Source organism: Equus przewalskii, chromosome 24 (assembly GCF_037783145.1).
Source record: "Equus przewalskii isolate Varuska chromosome 24, EquPr2, whole genome shotgun sequence".
Taxonomy (NCBI): Eukaryota; Metazoa; Chordata; class Mammalia; order Perissodactyla; family Equidae; genus Equus; species Equus przewalskii.
The window spans coordinates 10641123-10661390 of NC_091854.1; the positions used below are offsets into that span (position 1 = coordinate 10641123).

Below are 20268 nucleotides of genomic sequence, written 5' to 3' on the forward strand. Positions count from 1 at the left end.
GAGGATAAAAGGAAATTACCTCAACATAATAAAGGCCATATATGACAAACCCAATAGGCAAAAACTGGGCACCATCCCCCTGAGAACAAGAATGAGACAAGGATGCCCTCTATCACCACTCTTATTCAACATAGTACTTAAGGTTTTGGCCAGAGCAATTAGGCAAGAAAAAGGAATAAAAGGAATCCAAATAGGGAGGGAAGAAGTGAAACTCTCGCTGTTTGCAGATGACATGATGTTATACATAGAATACCCCAAAGAATCCATTGGAAAACTTTCAGAAATAATCAACAACTACAGCAAAGTTGCAGGATATAAAATCAACTTACATAAATCAGTAGCATTTCTATACTCTAATAATGAACTAACAGAAAAAGAACTCAAGAACACAATACCATTCACAATCGCAACAAAAAGAATAAAATATCTCAGGGTGAATTTAACTAAGAAAGTGAAAGACCTATACAGCAAAAACTACAAGGCTTTCCTGAAAGAAATGGATGATGACATAAAGAGATGGAAAGACATTCCATGTACATGGAATGGAAGAATAAACATAGTTAAAATGTCCATACTACCTAAAGCAATCTACAGATTCAATGCAATCCCAATCAGAATCTCAAGGACATTCTTTACAGAAATAGAACAAAGAATCCTAAAATTCATATGGGGCAACAAAAGACCCCGAATTGCTAAAGCAATCCTGAGAAAAAAGAACAAAGCTGGAGGCATTACAATCCCTGACTTCAAAACATACTACAAAGCTACAGTAATCAAAACAGCATGGTACTGGTACAAAAACAGGTGCACAGACCAACGGAACAGAATTGAAAGGCCGGAAATAAAACCACACATCTATGGACAGCTGATCTTCGACAAAGCAGCTGAGTACATACAATGGAGAAAAGAAAGTCTTTTCAAAAAATGGTGCTGGGAAAACTGGAAAGCCACATGTAAAAGAATGAAAATTTGACCATTCTTTTTCACCATTCACAAAAATAAACTCAAAACAGATCAAAGACCTAAAGGTAAGACCTGAAACAATAAGGCTTCTAGAAGAAAACATAGGCAGTACAATCTTTGACATCAGTATTAAAAGGATCTTTTTGGACACCATGTCTTCTCAGACAAGGGAAACAAGAGAAAGAATAAACAAATGGGACTTCATCAGACTAAAGAGCTTCTTCAAGGCAAAGGAAAACAGGGTTGAAACAAAAAAACAACCCACTAATTGGGAAAAAATATTTGCAAGTCATATATCCGACAAAGGGTTAATCTCCATAATAGATGAAGAACCCACACAACTCAACAACAAAAAATCAAACAACCCGATCAAAAAATGGGCTGGAGACATGAAGAGACATTTCTCCAAAGAAGATATACAGATGGCCAATAGGCACATGAAAAGATGTTCATCATCACTGATCATCAGGGAAATGAAAATCAAAAGTCCACTAAGATATCACCTTATACCCATTGTAATGGCAAAAATAACCTAAACAAAAAGTAAATGTTGAAGAGGTGGTGGAGAAAAAGGAACCCTCATACACTGCTGGTGGGAATGCAAACTGGTGCAGCCACTATGGAAAACAGTATGGAGATTTCTCAAAAAATTAAAAATAGAAGTACCATATGACCCAGGCATCCCACTACTGGCTATCTATCCAAAGAGCTTGAAGTCAGCAATTCCAAAAGTCCCATGCACCTCAATGTTCACTGCAGCATTATTTACAATAGCCAAGACGTGGAAGCTACCTAAGTGCCCATCAACTGAGGACTGGATGAAGAAGATATGGTATATATATACATACATATACATATATATATATGTGTGTGTGTATATACACACACACAATGGAATACTACTCAGCCTTAAAAAAGAATAAAATCGTCCCATTCACAACAACATGAATGGACCTTGAGGGAATTAAGTTAAGTGAAATAAGCCAGATAGAGAAGGACAATCTCTGTATGACTCCACTCATATGAGGAATTTAAACACGTGGACAAAGAGAACAGATTAGTGGCTACCAGGGGAAACAGGGGTGGGGAGTGGGCACAAAGGGTGAAGGGGTGCATCTACAACATGACTGACAATCATGTACAACTGAAATTTCACAAGATTGTAAACTATCATCAACTCAATAAAAATTAACTTAAAACGAAAAAACAACCAAAAAAGAGACGTTGCAGGGGCCGACTCAGGGCCAATTGGTTAAGTTCACATGCTCTACTTCAGCAGCCCAGTTTGGATCCTGGGCGCAGACATGGCACCACTCAGTAGGCCATGTTAAGGCGGTGTCCCACATGCCACAACTAGAAGGAGCCACAACTAAAAATATACAACTATATACTGGGGGAATTTGGGGAGAAAAAGCAGGAAAAAAAAAAAGATTGGTAACAATTGTTAGCTCAGGTGCCAATCTTTAAAAAAAAAAATAAAATAAATTAAAAAAAAAGATGTTGCACGTGGGGCTTGCCTGGTGGCACAGCAGTTAAGTTCGCACATTCTGCTTCGGCAGCCCGGGATTTGCCAGTTGGGATCCTGGATGTGGACCTACGCACCGCCTGTCAAGCCATACTGTGGCAGGCGTCCCACATATAAAGTAGAGGAAGATGGGCACAGATGTTAGCACAGGGCCAGTCTTTCTCAGCAAAAAAGAGGAGGATTGGTGGGAGATGTTAGCTCAGGGCTTATCTTCCTCAAAATTTATACTTTTATAGGGAGGAAGGCATCTTTCTCACTGCTATGGTTTCTATGAGGAATAATTTTCACTTTTCCCCTAAATATCTAGGTCTCTACCTCGACCCTCTTACTCATCCCTTAGAATGAGTTACTTGATAGAAAACTTGGGGAGAGAAACTGGACGGGAATAATCCAATGAATAATCCAGGCCGTTTCTTCCTTTTTTCCTTGAAAGCCAGGCTGTTAAACGGAAGAACACCATTTGTTCTTCTCCCCCATGTTTTAAGCTGGGGACCACAAGGATCTATGGGACCGTGTCTAACCCCATTATTGCAGCACACCCAACCACACTCTCAAACATCAGCTTATCTTTCAGTAACATAGATGACATTTTATTTTCCATTAGTCACGTCTTTGTTTCTTTTCACTAGTTTAGAATTTGGGCAGGGAAAAGCCCCACATACAGAACTTCCAACCATTTTTTAGTGCCTCATTCTTAAGACAGCCAAGGATGGCCAGACATTTGATCCAAGCTACAATATGACAAATAGAGATCATAAAAAGGATCTCAGAAGAAATAAAGACAATTCAGAGAGAAGAAAACTTAAAATTGATATCCTCAACAATGGAAGAAAGGATATTGTCCCAATGAGAGTAAAACAGGATATTATTTTTTAAAAAAGAACAAGAATGAACTTTTATAAATTAAAAATATATCAGATATAAATTTTTCAATAAAAGTCTTGACTAATAAATGTGTCAAAATATCCTGGAAAGTAGAACAAAAAACACAAAGTGATAGAAAACTATAGACAAAAGATAAGAAAATTAGAGGCTCAATCTAAGAAGTTCAAATAGTAAGAGAAAACATTGAAAACGGAGAGGAGGGAATTATCAAATTCATTTCTCAGACCTGAAGCACATGAGCTTTTCAAAAGTAAAGGTGCCACACAATACCTACCTACCACAAAGAGTGAAAACTATCTACATTAAGGTGCACCACTGTGAAATTTCAGAATCCTAGCGAAAAAAAGATAAAAATGTTAAAACCTTTCAGAGAAAAAAAGCAGATCACAATCAAAGATTAGAAATTAGAGACACTGGAGAACTGTCAACTATAACACTGGACCTGGAAACTAATTACATAATTGCCCCAAGATTCTTAATGAAAATAATCTCCAACCTAGAATTCTAGACTCCAAGTTGATAGTAGAATAAAGATATTTTCAGATATGCTAGATCTTTAAACTTCCATTAACCCTTTCCTCTGCATGTAAATGGAGGATATGAGCCATCAAAATGAAGAAATAAAACAAGAAAGATTAGGGAGTAATCCAAGACTCAAGTGATCCAACAGAGAATGACAGAATTCTCAGGATGTTGGTGGAGAGTCTCAAGATGAAAGCTATACAGCAGCCATTTAAGTTGGAGCAGAAAGATGTAAGGCTCCAGAAAAGATACTGGGGAAGAAGTGGTGGTGGGGGGGGGGGAGCGGGGGCAGAGATGACTGACAGCTTATCAGACATATTTGCTTACTTAGAGTTGTTTTAGAATCTTTCTGGAGATTTTGGAATAAATGACAGGCACACAGAAAACGAAGCAAAGCAAAACAAAACAAAATAAATAAACAAAAAAAGAAGCATTTATTAGCCCAAAGGGGGAAAAAGGTACTAAAAAGGAAATATAATCATGGTAGAGAACATGGTTCACCTATAAACAATATTTATATATAGTCATAATAATATAAACATAAAATTATTGCTTTAACCTAATTATTTGGGAGAATGAGGAGTATGGGTGGTTTAAAAGAGTTAAATTCTAACCTTCTTTAATGTAGTATAAGTAGACAATTTCTAAATATTAGAAACCAATAAACAGTAAGAATCCCTTGGGTGCTTCTCTAATAATCTTGTCCTCCATCCTATGCCTCATCCTTTCACTTCCATTGTCCTATCAATAACTGCAATCTTTCCACTATCTCAGCCGTCTGCAACCTTCTCTCTGACCATCACCTCCTAACATTCTAGCTCACTCTCCTAGTACCTCAACATCCATTGATTCTTCAACCCCACTGTTACCTCCAATCTGTTAATCCTCCTACCTTTTCACTGGCTCTCATTCCCTCAATGTCCTCTGTCCCTGCTTTCCCACCCATCAGTGAACATTCCCTATCTCTGCTCTTAACACAGCACTGATCCTGCTAAAAATTTTCTAAGTTTCAGTTTTAAGGACAGGCCCCTTCCTTGTTTCTAATATTGATAAAAGACTGTTCTCTATTACTTTAGTAAGGTTAATGGAAAGGAAATGTGAGAGGGAAAAGGTTAAATAAAAGGGCTTCATGCAGCCTCTTGCCATTTATTTTAATCTCTCATGGGAGGATTAAACTTTGTATAACTGGAGGGCTGAGGGAATTGATGGAAAATGAGAAATTACATAGCTATTGTGTTTGTAATAAACATTAACAAAGACCAAATTTTATAACAAAATATAAAAAGTGTAACCTGATAAGAACAGAACCAACACAGAACTGATAGTAGACTTCATTAAGAATCCTGGATCATATTTTAGGATAGTTACTTAACCCCTTGGCCATAATTTCCTTATTAATCTGTAAAATGGAGGGGCTGGATTACATCAGCAATCTTCAAAACTTTTTTTTTAAGTGGCCAATTCCAAATGACATTTTACCAAGAATCCCAAAACAAAAAAAAGGTTCCATGTTGCCTCCTGAGACAATACTGCAGAGCCCTGAGCTCCAGGAACATAATTTGAATTTTTTAGATAATTCTAGATTTAGATCATTTCTAGAGTATCTTACAACTCTAAAAAGATCTATGAATCTTTGTATCTTGAAAAGGGTAGAAATAGTGCAGACAACTTAGTCCCAGAATGCCAGAGAAAAGAAACTTGACATTTGAGGCAAAATGCTGGGCATGAACATGTTGGTTTAAAATAACATTTTCTATAAATGTTTCCATAAACATTGTCTATAAATAAATATTCTATAAATATAAGGGACAAAATAAAAGAGTAAAAAGCACATGAAAAAGTAAAATGTACTATGTAAACAGAGGAGTTATCATAATAAGGAGTGTGGTCTCTGCCAAAGGGAAGTTTAGGGACAAGTAACATGCATACCAGGAACCAGGAAAGTCTAGGTGGCCTGAGATGTGAATAGCTTTACCTAGCCATGCAGTCTTCACAGTTTCAAAGGGAGGATTACTCTAAAGTGGGAAGAACACCTGATACCATATAGAAGAAAAACAATTTTAGGTGAAGGTTACAATAGAAAACAAATAACAACCAATCAACAGCTACTAGTTTTTCTAGTTTTCTAAGCTTTTAGTTTGGGTAATTTTAAACTATTTTCTCTCTTCCAGGTTTTTATCATCTGCTATTTTCTCCTCTGTGCCACTATTACTCTCTCATTCAAATACCATGGAGAAAAGAGCATCCATTTAGAAGGACACTGTGGTCTAGCCCCAACTCTGAAATTTATTAATATGTAACCACCTTGGTTCTCAGTTTCCTTAATTATAAAATGACTGCAAGACAACTATTTTCAAGATCTATTTTAAACATAAAACTCTATAATGCAGTAACTTAGCTACAAGAGAAATCTTCTAACCAGCCTTTTTCCCTCTAACAGTAATTCTCTTTCTTAAGTTTCATCCTGATCATATACTCATCAAAAATCCTGTCATTACTTTAAAAAGGCTCTGAAATTAAAGAAAATGACATTTAACCAATTAACTCCCCATTACCTCACATGCTCTGCCATTAAATTCAAATTCATAGCCACATCAAAGCCTAGGGCCAAAGAAAGAACTATTATCATTGAGCGGCTAACACGTCCCAGGCAACACAAGGCATTTTATATACTCTACCACAGTTTTTCTTCCTAAAAGTCCTGTCAGTATTATATTTTATTCCCATCTTAGAGATGGTGAAACAAATGCTCAGTAGTAAAGTTATGTAACTTGTCTACCATCAAATAACTAATAAGTAACAGATGAACAATGAACCCAGTTTGTCAAAGCTAATGTACGGGCAAACCTATTACATGAAAAATGAATGGAAACTGAAAGAAATATTTAATGGTCACAAATATTCATATATATTCACACCGCTTATAAGAAGATGCACATATAACAAGATGTGAAGACTCTATCTACATACACTAACAACCTCAACTGTGTTTCCCTCTCTGGTGGGCTTGACTGAATTATACCGGTCTAACTATTAAGTGGAACAGCTAATTTACAATATGTTATAATGCTAGTTCTCCTGTCTGAAAGAGAAAATATCAGAATTGAAAAAAGTCTTGGAAGTGTATCTTTTTCTGAAATAAGAATTCCCTTAAAGTTTCTCTTACAAGTTGCTCATTCGACTTTGAGAGAACTTTCTACTTCCTATAGCAGCTCATTTCATTTTTTAACAGTATTATTTTTGGACTGAAATGAAATCTTCCATCCACTGACTTCTGCTTTGTCCTCCACGGCCACAAAGTATACAGTCAATCCAAGGATGAAATATACACTATAGCTTATCATTTGCCTCTTCTCCAAACATTTGGCAAATATTGCTACTTGATCAGTAAAATCTCCTCTGAAAACCAGGATTCATCCAGTAAATCTTAACAGTGAGCTCCAGAAAGTCACTACCAATTGAGTAAAGTTGACACACAAATTGAAATCTCATTGCTATCCCTAGTTTAATTCTTTGTCCACGTATTCCTCCTTTTAATTTTAAAGATAGTTATATCAAATCTTCGTTAAATCTCTCCTTTAATAGTCTTAAAACCTCATTTTCCTTCAAATTTTCCATATGTAACAGGATTTTCACCATATCACCATTCCTACAATTCTTCACTGGATAAGCTTTTATAATGCTTATCTGATCTAAGATATGATCTGATCCAACTCAAAGTTTTCCATTTCTCTTTGGCAAACCTTTCTCCTCCTACCCTTGGGATACTGCTTAAGATGTGTTAGATCTTTTCTTTGTTTATAAACTCTTTCCTATTATGGGTTAGAAACTCTTTTATTAGCTTCTATAGTACCTGGCATTTATTTCTATCAGATCACTTACCATAGGTAAACCAGACGTCGTCAACTCCCCGGTGGAAAGCGCTTCAGTTGTCTTCCAATGCATGGCCTATAAAGTCCCTAGTAATAGAGCATCTGCCCACATCTGCTATTTCACTTCACACTGATCTTCCTTTTGTGTCACGATTTTTATTCTTACAACAAATCAAGTTCTCTCCTACTTTGAGGGGTTGTATGTTCTGTCTGCTCTGCTGGGAACACTCTCCCTGGATCTTTGCAAGTCTGGCAACTTTTCATTCATTAGGTGTCAGGTCAAATGTAGCCTCCTGAAAGAGACTTTCCCTAATTACTCTATCTAAAATAGCCCCCATCTCCTCATTACATCACCCTACTTACATCCTTCATTGCTCTTATAGATTTTCTTTAAACTTGTTTACTATTTATCTTCCCTCACTAGAATATAAGGCCCAAAAGCATGGAGACTAGTTTGATCAATCATCACCAGCACCTAGAGTGGTGCTTGGCACAGAACAGGAAATTAATGATTATTAAGCCTAAGAGTTCCATTATATCAATGAGTATATATTATCTTTGTAAACCAGGAACCTAAAAAAATGCCTGGTACATATATGATGTTCAATAAATGTATGTGAAATGAATGGATTGATCTTATCCACTTGGATGGTAGTCACTCTGACCTCTATAATCAGATAATCTTCAAATCCGCTATTCAGCCCTGCCATCTAATTCCACATCTTTATTTAACTGCTAAAAAACTAGGTATACAGAATTCATCCCTCTCCAACGCACAGTCATGTGTCTTAGAACGACATGTCAGTCAACAACAAATCGCATACACGATGGTGGTCCCGTAAGATTAGTACCATACAGTCTAAGTGTGTAGTAGGCTAAACCATCTAGGTTTGTTTAAGTACACCCCACGATGTTCGCACAATGATGAAATCGCCTAATGACAGACTTCTCAGAACATATTCCCATCATTAAGTTACACATGACTATAGATCTTTTCTAACCTATGTGGCATAATTTTCTTTGCAAAATACAAATTCCTTCCTCTGTACTCATATCCAATTAATAACTAAGTCATACTAATTTTTCCTCCATTTCCTACATATATTCCTTTCTCTCTATTCCTACTGCCACATTTTACTTCAAGCTGTCATCATCTTACAGTTGTAGCACTGTAAGATGCTACTGGAGTAGCCTCCTGCCAATTTATATGACTTTAGTCTCTCCTCCCCTCAATTTTTTCTTCATACAAATCCCAAAATCACTTTTACCCTTATGTCTCTCTCATTCCCACAAGTAAACACTTTAGCCTAGCATTCAAAGTCCTCAATATCTTTTTAACTGAAATCATTAAAATAAACGTATATTTGGGAAGTGAGGTGGTAGACTCTTATACAGTCTCAGATGTAATGGTAAAAAGTCTGAAATTCATCAGATATATACTGAAAAGCCATTTAGTGCAAATTCCTTGAGGAAATCTTGAAAGACCTTGTCTATGTTGTTCATTGCTAATCTATCACCTGGAGGTGCCTAAAATACAGTAGGTATCAATAAATATCTGTTAATTAAATGAAAGAATAATTTCATAATAACTTTTAATAAATTAATGATCCTAAACCAGAGTACGAATGCTAAGCTGAAAGCAGTGTTCTTTGACGATCAGTCTGGTACTCAGATACATGGAAATTAGTTAGTAATCACTTTAGTAAAAATAGCCAACATTAATCAAGTTTTTAACTAGTCTAAGATTTTTACGTGGATTTAACTCTCATATATCTTAGTGAGGAAGACAGTATTAAAGATAAGGAAACTGGTATACATAAAGGGTTAAGCATTTTGCTCAAGTACATACCACATTTAAGTGGTAGACACAGTATCTGAACCGAGAAAAGCAATGATAAGGGCCTGAGTAGGATACTGGCTACGAGGATAGAAAAAAATAATTTGGAAAAACGTTTTAAAAGTAGAGGCTAGAGCAGTAATTACCACTTTACAACATCATTAAGCACTGTATATCTGCTTTCACTAATATATATAACTTTTAAAATGACATATCTTCAATCTGAATACTAAATGGTAAAAAAGCTTAATATCTTATTTTTTAGATAAAATTATGATTAAATTTTAATATTTTCTTCCAACACCCCCAATGGATGGATTAGAAGCTAAATAATAAGGTTATCATCACAGATTTGAATCTACTGTGGACCAAGGTAACTTCTGCTGGGTTCTACAGCTACAGATTGCATTCTAACTATTCACATCACTCAGGAAAGCACTGAGACACAGCGAGGGCTGAGTGACTGAGCAAAACAGCTCATTTCCAATCTAGCTTTGATAATATAACCTACAAATGGTGAACGAGAAGAATCACCTTAGTGGTTAGAGAGCACATTATTAAAATAAACAAATATATTTCAATGTTAGATCTCGCCTGGTTGTCAATCTTCTAGGTTAGTATAAACTACACATTTTCAAATCACTGCACAAAAGAGAGCTGCTGCTGGCTTCTGATATTCACCTTTGTCTTAAGGCAGACTTATGTATAACTTATAAGAGGAGAAATGTCAAAAATACCTAGGTTCTTCTTTTATTCTGTTAAGAATAAAACTTCTCAGTCTTCTGAAACATGAAGTTTACATTCAAAGTAAATTACCAGTACAACAAAAATCCAAGTAAAAAGTTTCTCAACTTACCCTGTCTAGTTCCAGTGTAAACTTCTGGTCCCAAGACTGATTGGAAATGGGTTTCCAGCTAGTTTGACCAACCACAGTATTATCTAGCTTCAAAACTGCACAGACATCATCTGTAATTACAATTTATAAACTTGCTTAAATATTTTAATACCTTTAAAACAGAAGTACCACTGCTTAATAGCAGCAAGTCTTATGATCCTTTGAAAATAAAGTTTTTCATAATCAAAACTGAAGCCTTTGAATCTTCAATGGCTAGTTCTATACAAATATACACTCCTACTAGATGCTCCCAAATTATCCTTTGTGTTTGACAAAATACAAACAGTAACTGCTATCCATTTCATTTATGATAGAATGTAACTGAAAGGATTAACAGGTGACCAGTAGTTGTTTGCCATAATAGATGTGTATATGTATATGTTTGTATATCAATAGAAATCATCCAGTTTTTCTCCCTCTTCATTTGCTATTTATAGAGCTTGTTACCTTAGACGATTCTTTACTTTCACATTTTTCCTACAGTCTCTCCATATAGCACAGACATACTTACCTTTCTACTCTGTAATAGGTTGAACTGTCACGTGCCTTCCCCCAGTTAAATGTTTATATCATAGTTTATAATTACACTTTAGAATGTTTCCAAAGTGCCTCATAAACCTTTTGCATTTCACTCTTACCACCTCCACCCACTCCCTCATTTCAGTTTACTACTGGGATATTAGGCTACTATCCTAGTAAATATGTTTGTTCCAGTCGTTAGCTATCAAAATTTCAATGTTAGTTCAGAAGTGTCACTATACCATTCAAAGAATTAAGATGTGACAAGTCTCAGCCTCTGTATACTTTCAGTTTGGCATAAAGAGTGATGCCCAATATTTCATTTGTCTAAAAGTAGAACTAATGCTATATGTCATTCAGTTTTCTAATATATTTCAATAAAGTAAATCTTGCTGCCCTTTGTTTTCCTGTCATTATAGCTTTTACCATTTTAAAGTTTAATTATGGAAACCATCATTTAAAATTTTTTTGTCCAACTTTGACTCTTCCCATTCTTCTTTGTCCCCATTGCTAAGTCCTTCATATAGGCCCTTTAATTTGTTATATGATTTTTTAAAAATTTGGTTACTGAACTGGACAAGTCATCGGTTTTTAGGAGATTTCGACTGCTTCCACTTTTACTTTTACTCGTCCTGCTCATGAAAGACGATCTGGTTTCACTTGGACTCCAACCAGGTAGTGCAACCGATGTTGCTTTTGACCGTCCAGGGACATTCTCTAGGATATCTTGACAGCCCATGAGACGAACTTCCAAAGTACCTGTTAGCATAAACAAATATCAAGTAAGAATATCAACTCCTAATATATACAACTAGGTTTTGTTACTTATTCAGAAATGGGGCTGGGGGTGGGGGGAGGGAGATCTGCTAAAATAACAAAATCTCTCTCCCAGAGGATCTGTGAGGTAACTGTCATCTTTCCCGTTTTAATTAGAGAAACCTGTTGAAAACTCCTAAGACAACTATAAGAAACTTTATAGAAAGAATAGCACCTTTCAAAAGCTGTCTGTAGGGCATGAAACAAAACACGTTACATAAACTTCCTGTGTATCTGAATACTCATTTCTATAATTACATGGAAGAATTACAGAATTACGTGGAAAGAATATGCTTGACGAGAAACAAAGCTAAATAATATTCTTATTAACTACAGGAATTACAAACAAGGTTATCTGACTATGGGAATAACAGTCGTGTCTAATAGTTATGTAGTGAACATGGAAAAGAATTTTACAGGTTTTTTTGCATAAATAAATGGCTTTCTGTTCATTTGAGATGTAAAACAACATTATCTTTCCATTTTAATAGTTTAATTAGTCAAATAATTATGGGTTGTAATTATCTAAGCATAAAATAATTGTAATTTCCTTAGGTAAATAAATACTAAAGGTGTTCAAATACAAATGAGGAACTGTGAATTAAGCCACCTGGAGAAATGGCTTTGTCATCATTTGGGCTAGACTTAGTGTATTAGAATTTAAAAATGGTGCTTTAGCATCAAAATTTTAGATATTACACATAGCATAACACTTTAGGAACAACATTTCCTGGTAAAAGCTGTCCCATTAAACTTAAATAATTAAAACTTAATTTTATTTAAAGTTTTTAATTATTTAAAAGTAAACTGAAGGACTTCAACAAAGTAAAAAAGCCTGGATTTACCCTCAACTCAAAAAACTAAAAAAATCAGACAAAATATATTAAAAAATAGTGTTGAAGACACTGGACACCAGGCAATGAAGAACAGTGATCCCCAAGAGATGAGAAACAAACGAGTTGAGCCCTAAGGTTGCTCCAGCTCATGGCCTTGAGGACATCTAGGACACAGTGCACGGAGGGGCATTCTCAGGGGGAGTTAAGGAGACTGAGTACTGAGACTGAATTGACCAAGGTGACTGGAGTTTACAGGCAGAGTAAAGGAAAGAAAACAGTTGTCCTCAGATGTGCAGAGGGTTTCCCTGACTAAGTATTCAGTCTTGTCCCAGGAGTAGAGAATAATTAGGCTAAACAATGCTCTGGTCCCACATAACAAATCTGAAAAGTCCTACCCAGATGATCAAACTGTTTCCAAGTAACCCAACTGTGACCTAGAACAAAGCTCAACAATATCCAGCACCCAACAAGCTAAAATTCAAAATGTCTGGCATCTAATTAGAGATTACCATTCGTATTTGTTTTCTATTGTTGCATTACAAATTACCACAAACTTGGTAGCTTAAAACAACACCCATTTATTATCTCACAGTTCTGTAGGTCAAAGTCTGGGTAGGCTGGTCTGTATTCTCTGCTAAAGATCTCAAAGGACTGAAATGATGTCTGCCAGGCTGGACTCTTATCTGGAGGCTCTGAAGAAGAATCTGATTCCAAGCTCATTCAGCTTGTTGGCAGAATCCAGTTTCTGCAGCCATAGGACTGAGGCTATTTCCTATTTCCTTGCTGGCTGACAGACAGGGGCTGTTTTCAAGTTCTAGAGTCCACCTGCATTCCTCGTCACATGGTCCCCTCCATCTTCAAGCCAACAATGGCACATAGAATCCTTTCCATGATTCAGATTTCTCTGACTTCCCCTTTTGCCACTGGTTAGAGAAACTTCTCTGCTTTCAAGGAACTCGTGTGATTATACTAGGTCTCCTAGATAATTGCCCTTTACCTTAACTCAAAGTCAAGTGATGAGCAACGTTAATCACATATGTAAAATCCTTTTTGCCACATAACATAATATCACATCACAGTAATGTCCCATTATATTCACAGGGGAAGGTTCCAGTGGTGATTCTTAAAATTCTGCCTATCAGACCAGGCAAGCAAATAAACAGGAAAATAGGACCCATAATAAAAAAAAAACAAAAAATCAAACAAAAACCAATTCAAAATTGACATAAATGTTAAGATTAGCAGATAAACACATTCACAGAGTTATTATAACTATAATCCACCTATTCAAAAAGTTGAATAGAGACATGGAAGAAATCAAAAAGACCCCCCAAAATTTCTAGAGATGAAAACTACAATGTCTGAGATTTAAACAAAAATACATTGGATAGGATTGGTGGCAGACTGTGCATTGCAAAAGAAAAGGCTAGTGAGCTTGAAGCTATAGTAATAAAAATGATCAAAATAGGAGACAGAAATGAAAGACTTGGGAGAAAAACAAAGAACAGTGCCTATGTAAACTGTCAGTTCAACTTCAAGTGGCCTAATATATGTGTAATTGAAGTCCCTGATGAAGAGGAGAGATAACAGGGGACAGAAAATATATCTGAAAAAATAATGGCTGAAAAATTTCCAAAATATAAACCCAAGAAGTATCCAAGAAGAACAATGAACACCAAGCAAAAGAAAAATAATTAAATCACACCAAAGCATACTATAATTAAATTTCTCAAAACAAGTGATACAGAGAAAATATTAAAAGCAGTCAGAGAAAAATGATATTACATTCAAAGATTAGGATGGCAGTGGATTTCTCATTACAAACAATGAAAGCAAGACAGAGAAGCAATACCTTTAAAGTACTGAGGGAAAAAAAGAAACCGTGAACTTAGAATTCTAAACCTACTGAAAATATCTTTCAAAAATGAAGACTTTTCAGATATAACAATGAGTAAAGAATCCATTATCACCTGACTACCAAATCATCTAGCCATGCCATTCCCAGGTTTTTACCCAAGTGAACTGAAATCTATGTTTACACAAAAACCGTACAAGGATGTTATCAGCAGCTATATTTGAAAAAGTATAAAATGGAAACAGCTCATATATCAATCAAAGGTGAATGGAGAAAGAAATGGTATGTCCACACAACTGAATACCCCCAATAATAAATAGAAAGGAACTATTGATATGTGCAACATAGAAGAATATCAAAATAATTATTCAGAGTGAAAAAGAAAACAGTATATATTGTACAATTGCATTTATGTAAAACTCTACAAAATGCAAACTAATTATCTAGTGACAGAAACAGGTCAGTGATCACCTGGGAACAGTTGTAAGGAGGGAGAATATGAGAAGAGCAGGAAAGAGGGATGACATGAAGGCACATGAGGACACTTTTGGGGATGATGGATGTACTAATTATCTTGATTGTGGTGATGATTTCATGACTTTAAATATATGACAAAACTTCTCAAATTATACACTTTAAATATGTACAGTTTATCGTATGTCAATTACACCTCGATAAAACTGTTATAATAACTGGATGTTGATGATGATAGCAAACCTATATACATTTAGTAAAAATCATAAAACTGTATACTTAAAATGGATGAATTCTATGTCATGTAAATTGTGTCTCAATAAAGCCCCTAAAGGTAGGGGGGAAGCTTCAATCTTACGTTTGGTTAGGCTATGGAAATCTTATCTAACTGCAAAGTGTTAAGGCAGACTAAGTACAATGGATTTCATTTTAATTTTAGTTCAAAAGAAACAACTTGTGTTTGTGCGTTTTAGTTGTTTTTTTGTTGTTGTTAAACTGGCAAACAGTTCATTTCCACCATAAATGCTCAGCTGTAAAAGTCATCCTGGGGAAACTGAAAACATCTGGCTACTATTTCAAACCCTGGTACCTTATTAAATATTTTAGTAATTTCAATGTATTAGGAGATGACAATGCTCAACACCTGCTTTCATTTAGGAAAAAAAAATCTGGAGGGATTTAAGATCTTTATTAAGCATCTATAAGTTTCTTTCTTTTATGAGGTAACACAATTGCAATTGCATATAACCATATTAGAAATAGCTTAAAATTACATTTTTTACTTTTACATCTCACAATATGAAATTTTTAAAACAAGCAAATCCGAGAAGCAAATGTTTGTATTCATAAGCAGAAGCTATGAATTCCATTAGAACAAGTAAATGCCTTTTTGTTTTAACTTTCTAGAGGAACTATTTTACATCCGTTTTACTAATTCAGTATTTCATCTTAGAATTGAGCAACATTTTTTAATTCTGAGGAAATTTTCTTTTATAAAAAGTAGTATATATCTCCAAGGTGGATGAAAAAATTCAATTATGCTTTATATCAAAATAGCAACAAATTTGCAAATTTCAGTATTATAATCACACAACCACAAAAGAAACCAGAGTATAAATGAGATAAACCACAAATAACAGCATGCAGTGAAAAACTCAGGACTGTAAATGCTCCTACTATTTATCCATGCTAATCCTTCATCATGTCTAATCCTTTATTAACTCCAATACAATTTCTTTTCCTACTTACTCCACATTTAATGTTTAAGGTCCAGTAGGAACTTAAAGGAATGTTTTTAAAGTCCAAAATGTCTTAAGAATTACAGTCACGTACCACATAACATTTCAGTCAATGATGGACTGCATATATGATGGTGGTCCTATAAGATTAGTACCATACAGCCTGGGCGTGGTAAACTATATCATCTAGGTTTGTGTAAGTACTGTAAGGGAGGAAGAAACTTTCCTCTACCCTTCTAGGTTCTTCTGGCTGGTCTAAGCATTAAATTGACATGACACAGATCAACAGAAGAAAACAAACAAAAGTTTACTAACACATACACATGGGAGAAAGCCAGGAAAACCCAGTAACTTGCCAAAATGGCTGAAACCCTCACTTTAAATACCATCCTCAGCTAAAGACAAAAGATGTTGGGGGTGGGGAGAGTCAGAGACTTCAAAGGAAAGGAAGGCAATTCACGGGTAAGTGAAAAGGAGCAAATGTTTGGAAAACAAGTGTTTGGCCACACAGAAACAGAACACAGAGGGAGTGCAACAAATAGGCTTTTCTAGGTTCCTCCCTGTCTACCATGTAGTTCATGTTATGCTAAAGTGATAGCTCATTTCCAGATCAATGATACCTAAAGCTACTAGAATGTGATAGTATGCTATGCAATTCTGAAGAACACTTTCTTATCTTCAAAATACTGAATAACATTATTTTTAAGATAAAGTCCTTGTTGACATTCATATTGATAAGATAATTTAAGGATTTCTAGGGGTGAGGGAAGTCTCTGTAACAAGAATATGTCATATCCACACAGGTCATAAACTGTTAGAATCAACTTTATCTGAAGTCTAGAAAATGGTGAAAGGTTTACTGCAATCAAGCAAATGCTTAATCAAAAAAGGCAACGAGTATCCAGTAGGAAGAGCTCTGTGGTATTTTAACTTACCTTTGCCTCTCCCTGACCCCTCCAAAGGCCTGGTGATGGTCTTGAAGATAGCAGCCTGCATTCCTGGTATAGGTTCCTGGTGCCAGAGGGAGCAGAGAATGCCTCATTCTCAAAGAACTGTGGTTGCCTGCTTTGATCTCTCTGAGGGTTCCCTAAAGAACTAACACAGAGGGCTTGCTTTTTTTCACCTAACTATGAAATCTCTCAGGGCAGAGAAATAGCTAAGTGGAGCACCTTTAAAGGCAAATGAACCAGCCACTGCATCCTGGAGCAAAGGATATCAGCTGGGACAGATAACAGACATCCCAAAGAGTCTTGGAGGAAAAGCTAGAGTGTGAGATATTTTGGGGAATAAAGGCTTGGCAATGCTTTCACATATTACTGGGAACCTAGAAAGCTAGGTGCAAGCAGGAGATGTCCTCAAAAGATACGTGAGAAGGCCCTAAACTCTCACATCTGGCTGATCTTCAAGCTCTGTGTAAGTGAAGGTAGTGTTGTAAAATGCCTGGGTGAATGTTGAAGGTATATCCTAGCATACAAACACTGAGCCCAGCTGCAAAGACAGGGCAAAAACATCTTTGTTTGCCTGCAGGCATTAAAATAAATGCCTGCCAAAACACTTGATGACTACTAATTCAAGTACTAGACTTCACATGACAAAGAACAGTCTTACAAATAGTTTATAAAAGTCACTAAACACACACCCTATATCAAATAACAATAAGAAATTCTACGGATGGGAAGTATCTTCCAGAATTACACATTATAATATTAACAATACCTAGTTTTCAATTAAAAATTATGAGGCAAGCACAGAAATAAGAGAATATGGCTGCTTCACAAGAAAAGCAAAAATTAACTGAAACTGTCCTTTATGAAGCCAAAACATTGGATTTATGAGACAAAGACTTTATATCAACTATCTTAGATATGGTCAAAGACCTAAAAGAAACCAAAAGGGAAAAACAAGAATGGTGTTTCAACAAATAGACAATATTAACAAAGATATAGATTTATAAACAACCAAATAGAAATCCTAGAGCTGAAAAGTACAATAACTGAAATTTTAAAAATTTACTAGGGAGATTCAACAGCAGATTTGAGCAGGCAGAAGAACCAGCAAACTAGAAGAAAGGTTGATTGAAAGCATCCAGTATTAGGAGCAGAAAGGAAAAAACAAATTAAGAAAAATGAAGGTAATTCTACATTATTGAAGCAGCTGTGGAATGAGGAACATTACATAAGGAGAAACATTAATAAGAATTACAGCTTACTTCTCATAACAGAAAAACAGAAGCCAGAAGACAATGAAATCACATTTTTAAAGAGCTGAAAGAAAAGAAAATAGAGATTTCTACATCCACTAACAATATTCTTAAAAAATGAAGTCAAACATACAGAAAAGAAGTCAAAGAATTAGACACCAGCACATCTTCACTAGAATAAATGCTAAAAGAAATTTTAGAGGCTAAAGAAGAATTATAATAGAGAAAATCTCAAGTACAAGAAGAAATGAAGAACAAGAGAAAGAATAAATGGGTCATTAAAGATAAAAGACAATGTTTCGTTCTGTTTTCTGAAAGAAATATTCTGTAAAAAAGTGAACTACATCCGCAAAGTTCTTAGCTCCTTAAAGTAAAAACAATACTCACAGATGTAAATTTTTAAGGCATATGTAGAGGTAAAATATATCACAAGAATACAAAAGGGTGGAATGGAAGGATTTGCAAATATTTCTTCATAAAATTCTTAAAATGATTTGGAGGTAAGGATCTGATGCTGTGATCACAGACTGTAGTAAGTTCAATATGCAGACTTGAATCTCTAAAGCAATCTAAAAACACACACACAAAGGCATATCTAAAAGGATGTTATGGGAGATGAAATGGAGTAATAGAAGTATTTATTTCAACAACAACTACAAAGAGCAGGAAAGGATGAACACAGAAAAAAGAGCAAATGCTATTCACGCACCAAGATTGTAGAGTGAAATATGTATCAAGAATAATATTAAAATGAAGGTTTACAAAGGGTAAATGGAAACTTTTAGGGGTTGATATTTCAAAAGTTACCAAATCGTATGCAAATATGTGCAGTTTATGTATATAAATAAAGCTGTTTTTAAAAAAAGAGAAAAAGATAGTAGACTAATAGCTTCTACTCAAGCACCAAGATTGCAGAGTGAAATATATATCAAAAATAATACTAAAATGAAGATTTATAAAAAGTAAATGGAGACTTTTAGGGGTTGATATTTCAAAAGTTATCAAATTGTACACATCAAATATGTGCATTTTATGTATATAAATAAAACTTTAAAAAAAGAAAAAATATAGTAGACTAATAGCTTCAATTAGATTTTCAGGATAGATAAAAAGAAAAGTCACCTATATGATGTAAATAAAATATTTCACTTTTTTTTTTAAAGATTTTTTAATTCTTTTCCTTTTTCTCCCCAAAGCCCCCCAGTACATAGTTGTATATTCTTCTTTGTGGGTCCTTCTAGTTGTGGCATGTGGGACGCCGCCTCAGCGTGGTTTGATGAGCAGTCCCATGTCTGCACCCAGGATTCGAACCAACGAAACACTGGTCCGCCTGCAGCGGAGCACGCGAACTTAACCACTCGGCCATGGGGCCAGCCCCAAATATTTCACTTTAAATAAAAAAACCAAACAGAGTTGAAAATGAAAGGATAGAAAAAATTCATTCAGTCACTTTAGGCATGAGAAGGATGGTATGGTTATACTAATATCAGATAAAGTAAACTGCAAGTCAAAGAGTATTTTCAGAGATAAAAGAAAATATTTATCATATTTTATCATATGATAAGAGTAAATTATCAATAAGACATAAGAACACTAAATGTGTATGTTCCCAATTAAAAACAAAATTACTTCTAAAAGTGCTGTTTTTCACAGAAGGCAAAACTTAATGAAATTAAAGATGGTTTGCAAGTGACATAACCAATTTGATGCCTGGCTTGATTACCCTAGGGGCCTTTCTGAGACCTTCTCTTTGAGCTCTACTAAAGCCAGGTTTCTGGGAGAGATTTTGGTCATTCAAACAAGAGAGGCATAATTCATATTTCTGAACAGA

The 20268-nt window shown here is 35.2% G+C and overlaps 1 protein-coding gene across 2 annotated transcripts in view; it reads right to left on the reverse strand.

Annotated features, from left to right (window-relative positions):
* The window catches only part of PKN2 (protein kinase N2), a 148720-nt gene that overhangs the window by 47920 nt on the left and 80532 nt on the right, over nucleotides 1-20268 (reverse strand). For both annotated transcript variants that reach the window (XM_070592381.1, XM_008529594.2), the window contains exons 7-8: nucleotides 11592-11777; nucleotides 10461-10570 (exon numbers count right to left, since the gene is read on the reverse strand). In XM_070592381.1, coding sequence (XP_070448482.1) covers nucleotides 10461-10570; nucleotides 11592-11777 — 296 coding nt within the window. The remainder of the gene's footprint in view (nucleotides 1-10460; nucleotides 10571-11591; nucleotides 11778-20268) is intronic.